This window comes from Nicotiana tabacum, chromosome 4 (assembly GCF_000715075.1).
Source record: "Nicotiana tabacum cultivar K326 chromosome 4, ASM71507v2, whole genome shotgun sequence".
Classification (NCBI taxonomy): domain Eukaryota; kingdom Viridiplantae; phylum Streptophyta; class Magnoliopsida; order Solanales; family Solanaceae; genus Nicotiana; species Nicotiana tabacum.
The window spans coordinates 36848787-36857233 of record NC_134083.1 but is presented as its reverse complement, the minus strand read 5'-3'; the positions used below and the strand labels follow the sequence as shown (position 1 = coordinate 36857233).

Genomic DNA, 8447 nt, shown 5'->3' with positions numbered 1-8447 from the left:
TAAAGTTCTCTTGGTAGTTCAGATATATGTTGATGATATAATCTTTGGAGCAACTACTAATAAGTTAAGTAAAGAATTTGCTAAACTAATGGGGAGTAAATTTGAAATGAGTATGATGGGTGGGCTTAATTTCTTTTTAGGCTTACAAATTAAACAAAATTCAAATAGAACTATGATTCATCAGCAGAAGTATATAAAAGAGTTGCTTAAAAGGTTTAAAATGAAAGATTCTAAAGAAATTGACACTCTTATAGCAACAGGAACAAAATTGGATGTGGAAGATTAGCCTGGTTCATCTGTTGATCAGAAGCTGTATAGGGGAATAATTGGCTCTTTGTTAGATCTCACTGCTAGCAGACCTGACATTGTTTTCAGTGTAGGCCTTTGTGTTAGATTTCAGGCAAATCCAAAGGAGTCTCACTTGATTGCTGTCAAGAGGATCTTGAGATACCTAAAAGGCACCACTAACCTTTGTTTATGGTATCCAAAAGGTAGTAATTTCAACTTAGTGGGATATGCTAATGTTGATTATACAGGCTTTCTTGTGGATAGAAAGATCACCTCAGGTATGGCATACTTTCTTGGCTCATGTCTTGTGTCTTGGGCCACCAAAAAGCAAAATTTTGTGGCTTTATCTACTGCTGAAACTGAGTATGTTGTTGTTACCTCATGTTGTGCTCAATTTGTGGATCAAACAACAATTAATGGACTTTGGAATTGATGTAGGTTGTGTCCCTATCTTTTGTGATAACACTAGTGCAATTAGTATGACCAAGAGCCTGGTTCATCACAAAAGAACTAAGCAGATAGATGTTAGACATCACTTTTTGAGGGACAACTATGAAAAGGGTTTGATCATTGTGGAATTTTGTGCTACTGACAAGCAAATAGCTGACATCTTCACAAAAACTCTAAGTAGAGATCACTTTGAAAGGAACATATTATAATTAGGGATGATTAAGATCACCTAAAAGGTACCAGTTCTAACTCAAAAATTGGTGAGAAAATCTGTGAATTTTGTAAATAATTAGATTAGATTTTGCTCAGTCTCATACTTTCATCAGTATACTCTTGTGTCATATACTAAAATGTCTCATTAATCTCTAATGATATTATCTTTATTTTCTTGGAAAATTCAGACTTACATAATAGATCTCTCAGTGAAGAACCTGGTTCATCAAGATTACATGGTACGTACTCTCCACTTTGTATATTTTGGAATAATTAATTTTGTATCATGATAAAGGAGAGTCCCATTTAATCCTAACCTCCTTGAGCTTATCCATTACGAAATGAACCAGTTTCACCCAAAGAGAGTGTAGGCATGCAAAATTTAATGAATTTAAATTCAGTAAAATAATTCTGACATCCGAGACAACATGTAGCACACTTTGTTGAAACTTGAAACAATGTTGGAACGTATGGCGATTATCTTGTCAAACAGTTTTTTCGATCTCTCAAAGGTAATGCATGCAATTGGTACACAGAGAGTCCCAAAACGCAATAAGTGCCTAGATTCTAGGGAGAGTCCTCAACGTCTTTTTAAACTGACTCCCAATTTGATTGGACTCCTGAGCTTCTGAAAAAGTTGTCATTACCCAATAAAATTATCCCTCTTTAAATTGATTTGGCCTTAGTAGGTTCTTCATTTCTAATTTGCAATCGCCAAACAATTCTCTCTATATTCTCTTATTTACTAAACATACATAATCATCTTCTCTCATCCTCTAACCATCAATGACTAGCACCTATGAAAATCCATCATCGTCACCCAAAGAATACACTCCCACTCCTTCAACCACACCTTCAACCACAGATATCTCTAAAAAAGAAAGATTCAAGATGCTTGCTCGCAAAGTAGTCGCTGGAGACCTGAAGGCAAGTCAGGCAGATGAACCCCAAAAATCTAAAGATTCTTTCAAGTCTGCAATGAGGGAAAGAAATTGTTTCATCTGAAACAAAGCAGGTAACATCTGGTCCAAAAATTACATCTGAGACTATCTCTGAGGTTGCTGAAAATCTGGAAAATAGGTTTGTTTTGGTAGGAACTATGGCTGGGGTTGAAACAATTGAGTCTAGGAAATTGGGTGGTAAGAAGAAAAGAAAAAAAGAGTGAGGGTGCTCAAGGCGATGTGAGGGGAATGGGAAAAGGAGTAGTTGAATCTTCACCCACTCCTGTTAGTTTGACTGAAGAAACAGGAGCTATGATAGTATGAAATGAGGAATCTACTGGAGAAGAAGAAAAATTAAGAGAAAAAAAAAAGGGAAGTGGGTCTGGAGAAGCTGCTGAGGGGTTGGTTAGATTGTGGAATAATGTTCAAGAAAATGTTCCATTAGTACAGGAAACCCTCAAAGATATACTAAAATGTGTGTCTGACAGCTATAATCCAAAAAGAAAGAAGAGTTCAGGAGTTAAAATCCCTGGAACTGTTAGGGCAAATAAGAAGAGAAAGGTTTCCTTTTTTATCTATGCAGGGACTCCTCCTATAAGAGGAAGAGCTACAAGGAGTCAGAAGAAGCAGAGTGAGGCAGAACTGGAAAAAGCCCTAAAAGAGAGTAAAAGAAAAGTTGTTGCAAAGGGAAAGAAGAAAGTGGTTCAGCCTGTTGAGGCAGTTGAAATTGAGGAGATGGATCTGGTCATTCATGATGAAGAAGAGGTGGAGGTTGTGACTCCAAAAGCAAAGAAAATCAAGACATCCAAAAAAGAAGTCTCCTTCGAAAACAAAGTCAGCAGAACCTTCTACCTTGGCAAAAAAAACTAGGTCTGTCTTGAAGTCTAGAAAAGTGAAAGTAGTGGAGGAAGAAGAGAGTGAAGAAGAAGAAGAAGAATTTGATGCAGAGAAGGACAAGATGGTTAAGTTTGGGAAAAGAACCATCTTGAAAGGTAGACTCCTCAGGGACTTAGAGGAGGAATGCATGATGATGATGATGGAAAAACTACAAATGCAGGGTTGGAAGGACATGGTCCTTCAGATGGATGGAAAGCTTGACAATGAGTTTGAGTTAGAGGCCAAGGTTGTATACGAAAGTGAGATGAAGCCACCCCATAAAGTGTTGTTTGAATTTGTTAACAAGGTTGTGCTGCCCAGGCAGGAAAGAAGGCACATTGCCACATTCATGGACCTGGTCCTTATGGAATGTCTGGACAGTGGGAGGCAAATCAATTGGCATGGGTTTATCATCCACCTTCTTGATAGGGTTCTAACTGGTACCAAAAATCATGCCATACCCTATGGTTTTATTCTCACAGTTGTACTTTCTCACTTCAAGGTAACCCTCAAGAAATGGGAAGTTGGTAATAGCAAGGTTCACTTTGGGGCAAATACTTTGACTGCATGTGACTATAAAGTCCACACTACTCCTAAAGAACTTGGTTCATCCAAGAAGGTACCTGTGAACAGTAAAGTGCGAGCTTTGGTGCAAGAGAGTGGGAGAGTCGGGATAAGGATGTTGAGATTGAGAGGTTGAAGAAGAGGCTGGCTTAAGTAGAAACTGAGAGGGATGCTTTCAGGGCTGAGCTTGCAAAAGAGAAGGAGAAGAATGAAGGCATTATTCATGATATGTTAAAGCTACTTCAGGCCAGAACCAAGAACCTAGTCCTTCCCAGCCTTGAAACCTTCCTAGCCTAGTTAGCCAAACCAGTGACCCGGATGGGACTTTTTTTTGTTCTTTTTGCTCATGATCCAGTATCTTTATTTTTCTTTAGGCTTTGTGGATGACTAGTATCAATGTTAATCAACTATTTTTGTACTCTAACTGCTTGTTGATGCTTTTTAAATAGCTAATATCATTAGATTGATATATGATGTTTGACTCCATGATTGCATTTGAAGTAGCCCTAGTGGTTGTGAGTAATATCTATTAAAATCTGGTTATCTAACATAATTATGCAACTTTTCGATGATGCCAAAAGGGGGAAGATAGGTTGTGCTTTTTACTTTGGACTGTGATGTTTATAACCTAATGAACCTGGTCCTTGATGATTTGTGACTTTAAAAAGGAAAGCGTTCTAACATTGTGTTGATGTTGAGCTGAGTTGGAACGGGGCCTATGCTTATGAAAAGCACAGAGTTTGTCATCATCAAAAAAGGGGAATTTGTGGGCCTAAGTGAAGATTGTTTTGATAATTGACAAAGGAACTCAAGCATGAACCAGGTTCATACACAGTGTATACATACACGGGCAGTTCAAGCACAAGGCATGCACGTGAAGGAGATAAGCTTAAGTGGTTATATCTGATATCTCCTGAACTAAAAGATTGCATAAGTGATAAGGAGAAGGACTCCTTACTCGAAGAGAACTCTATCCTAGATAAGGGAGGAGTTAGAAGTTGAAGATAAATAGAACTCTTCCACCAAGGAAGAGTAAAGCATTAGACTTCTAGTTATTTCCTATTCTACTAACTTTATATGTTGCAGGATGTTCTCATTTTACAAGCAAGCACAAACGCTGAAGTTAAACATGAGTTGAGAGCAAAATAGCAAGGCATTTTGCAAACAATTCTTGTGTGATTCAAGTGTGCGAACCTGAAGCTACATGAACCGGATAGAAGAGCAAGTTCCAAGTATCTATCTTTTACTCTTGTTTTATTATAGTAGGTGTTTCAAATTGTACCTTTCAACTTTATCTAGAAGCAATTGTACCAGGTACTTTGAGTGTTGTATTCAAGTTAGATGTAACTTGAAGTTGTCGCAACAGTTAGAGGTTGGTTGCCACAAAGGGATTAGAGGTAATCCTTAGATTTACAAAGAGTTTTGTAAATGTTGTTTTGGCTAAGTGATTTAGTGAAGTGTTGGGAAAAATCCTACTGGGTAGTAGGTCGTGGTTTTTTCACCGTTTGAATCGGGTGTTTTCCACGTAAAATACTTGTGTTCTTTACTTTTCGCATTTACTATTCTGCAACAGTAGTATAAGGAACACATAGAAGAACCAGGTCCTTCTATAATCTGTGCGCGCGAAAAATTGGACACCACACAAATCACCGCTCCCCCTCCTCTCTTGTGTGGTATTGAAGTACAAAACATCAGCTACATTTAACTTGTAAACTGTAATATTAGTGATGGCATAAAAAAATTTAAAATATTATTCAAAGCTAACGTATAATAATTGACCTTTCGGTCTTTGACATAATCCTTAAGAAAATACTAACTCCTAGAGGGAAAAAAAGGTATTTTGACTAAATTACCCATAATTAAAATTTACATATTGTTAACTTGACACATTGGGATATGTAAATAAGGACAAATTTTGAAAAAAACAAAGCTAATTCGTTCTTGATTATGTAAAATTATCACTTATTTTGGAACAAACTTAAAGGTCAAAAAAATTACTTATTATGGACCGGAGAGAGTAAAAAATTATCACGTTAAGGTTTAAATGTTGAATAAGTTCATTTGAATTATTGGAAATGTAAAGGTCTTATAAAGAAAATAAGTACTTAGTTGCAATAAATTGAGACGGAAAAATAAATAGCACTAATATAAGAACAAAAGGTTTATAATATTTAGTTGCAACATCTTATACTGTAACTTGAAGAATCAAGCGTAACCTGTTATCTCTATATCTATATGTGTACATACATAACATACAATCAAATTCTTCATTCTTGAGCCAAAATTGAAAAATTAGGTACTCACCAAAAATTTAAGGAGTACTACAAAAAAGAGAAAAGAAGAAATTAAGTTTCAAAACCAATAAATATCAATTGACGTTCCTCTTTTCTAGCACAACATAACAATCTCTTCAACGGTAACATTGACATGAGTTGCTTTGTATGTTCTTCTGCTAAGCACATTTTAGCCGCTCATTTTGGATCAATCAAACACAAAACGTCATTGTTTTTCCTACAGTCCAAGTTTGGTGGAGAGCTTCCAGACGGCCATACAACCCAAGAATCCTACATTTTATCAGAGCTTAGTTAATTTCTAGAAATAACTATTGTTTCACGGATTTAACTTATATTAGCTGACATTATTATTATAATTTTTATACTATCAATATAATTTATTTATTATGAAAAGTTATGCTGCATTATTTTTTAGGTTACTAATTTTACTTGTCATAAATGGTCAGATATAATAACTTTTAAATGACCTGATATAAGTTACGTTTTAATTAACTCTTGTTAACTCTCTCCAATGGTACTAATTAAAAGCTATGTATCAATGAATACATACCTGTTAGTACATCCATTAACGACCAAGTTCTTCTATGCGAAGCTGAGTGCACTGCATATAAGATGTTCAATTTGGTTAAGCACATGATGCAAAATTACAAGTAAATAAAGAAATTTTAGGATGTGCTTAGTTTTGGCAGAAAATATTTTCTCCCAAAATTAGTTTACCAGATGAAACAACTTTCCTCTGTTTGGTTATTTGGAACCGTAAATATTTTTCTTCAATAAAATATATTTCCCATTGAAAGGGGAAAGTTTCTTATGGTCCAAAATCATTTTCCTTTAAAACTGTATTAACTCTTACTTCATCTATCAACTTACTGCAATTTAGACACTGTCAATTATTAATACTAACGTTACCAACGTTAATCACGTATTCTATCCTCCACCCTGTACTATTACAATATGTCCTTTTAAATTCAATCAAACATTAGAGAACTACTTCATCCGTCCTAATTTATATGACGATGTTTGATTAGGTATGTAGTTTTAAAAAAAAAAGAGACTTTTAAAATTTATAATCTAAAACAAGTCATAAAAAATTATGTAACTACAAATTATTTTATTAAGAATAAAATATTAAGTTTAAAGTTAAATCATTTCTGAATAAAGAAATATGACATTCTTTTCTGAATAAATTAGAAAAGAAAGTATGACACATCAAGCAAGACATAAAGAGTAATTTCTAAAATGAGTTATCAATTTAAAGTTCTTTACACGAAATATATCTTGGATGAAAGCCATTTACTTATACTAAAAACAACAATCACAAGTTGGATTGGGGTGGATAATATGTATGCAGATCTTTCTGATGGACCTTCGGCTCAAGGAACTTACTTATACAACCAAAAACAGCCATAAATATTACAGTAAATTAAAAGGAAAAGAGTAGGTGTGTAAATTCCTATTTATTTTTAAATGAATTTGGTTTGTGGGAGTTTTGAATGAGTATTACCTGAATCACAATTGGATGTAGCATTCCAAGTACCACACATACACAAACTGCTAAAATCCTTAACATCATAGCCACAAGATCCACCTGTTGCTTCACAAGCTTTACAAAAAGAGTCACCTTCTTCAACTGAGTATTTCACTCTTATCCCATAAGACCAACCATGAGGCCCATCTACTCTCAGTGGAGCTAAGCTATAAGCACTACTATACCCTTGACAACCAAGTTTAGTCAAATTAATAGCTTTAATAGCTTCAAATGAAACTGAACAGCATTCAGGTGGGCCTGATCCATATACTGATGAGCCCACTTTTCTCAGCCCAATTATATTCCAGGCCGGACACCCATAATACTCCTCACAACCCATCCCGGAAACATTCCTACACGGCAAATGCTTCCCCGGAAAACCTTGGAACAGCGGCGATTCCGCCGTGCAACCTAGCAGCATAAACACATTGTCCGCCGTAGGGTTTAAGTAAGGCTCACGCCACCGCTCTACGACGAATCCGTTGCCGCGGTTACCGAAGACGATTGATGAGCAAGTTGACATGTGAGGATCATCTAAAGTGAGGGATTCGTAAGCGTAATCGATGTCCAAAACGCGATAGGATCCGGAGCTAATGTGAAGCATGAGAACGTCGTTGATACAAAATAGGAGGTCCCTGTAGCCTGAGTGGCCGCAGCCGGATTGAATTGCGAATGGGTAATCGACTGTTAAGTTTCCACAGTATGATCTGCATGTATGTGCTGCTTGGCCGTAGCTATGAGCTGATTTTAGGAGTAATGCTGTTTGAAATATAATGGAAATAAAAGCTGAGAGAAGATGAGACATTGCTGAGTGGAGAACAATGAGCCTGAATGGGAAAGAAAGAATTGTGTATTGAAAGATACAATTTTTTTTCCTTAAATTTTTGAAAAAGAAAAAGTTGTTAGATACTTTGCTTGGGATGCTAAGAAAATGGTGATATTATTAGGGGTAAATTAGAGTGCATGATTTAAGGGGTGGGACTTTATTCACATGATGAGTGGGAGAGTCTGAGTTGAATATGTTAATATGGGTTTTTATGCTACTTTTCCAGCTTTTATCTTTTTGGGAGGGCATTCTGGTTTCTTTAAGAAGATTTGGCTGACTTTTTAGCTTTTCTGCTTGCTTTAACTTGCTTTTAGGCACTGCAGACTGGTAGAAATTTTGAAGATATGATGTTTGTTGGATTGCTTTATGGTTAAGTTTAATTCAGACTAGAATCATAGTTAAATTTTTGAAGTTGTGTTACAAAATAATTTTTGAAAGTAAAAGTTGTGTTTGGATATGTATTTTAT

General features: G+C 35.7%; 1 protein-coding gene across 1 annotated transcript; it reads right to left on the bottom strand.

The window, feature by feature from the left end:
- Nucleotides 1-5461: 5461 nt before the first annotated feature.
- LOC107802396 (uncharacterized) lies at nucleotides 5462-8217 on the bottom strand. The gene is made up of 3 exons (XM_016625881.2): nucleotides 7131-8217; nucleotides 6177-6227; nucleotides 5462-5896 (listed from the first exon to the last, which is right to left on the bottom strand). Exons 1-3 carry the CDS (start codon nucleotides 7957-7959, stop codon nucleotides 5844-5846), a joined length of 933 nt encoding a protein of 310 aa, XP_016481367.1. The 5' UTR covers nucleotides 7960-8217; the 3' UTR covers nucleotides 5462-5843.
- Between the last annotated feature and the right edge of the window lie 230 nt (nucleotides 8218-8447).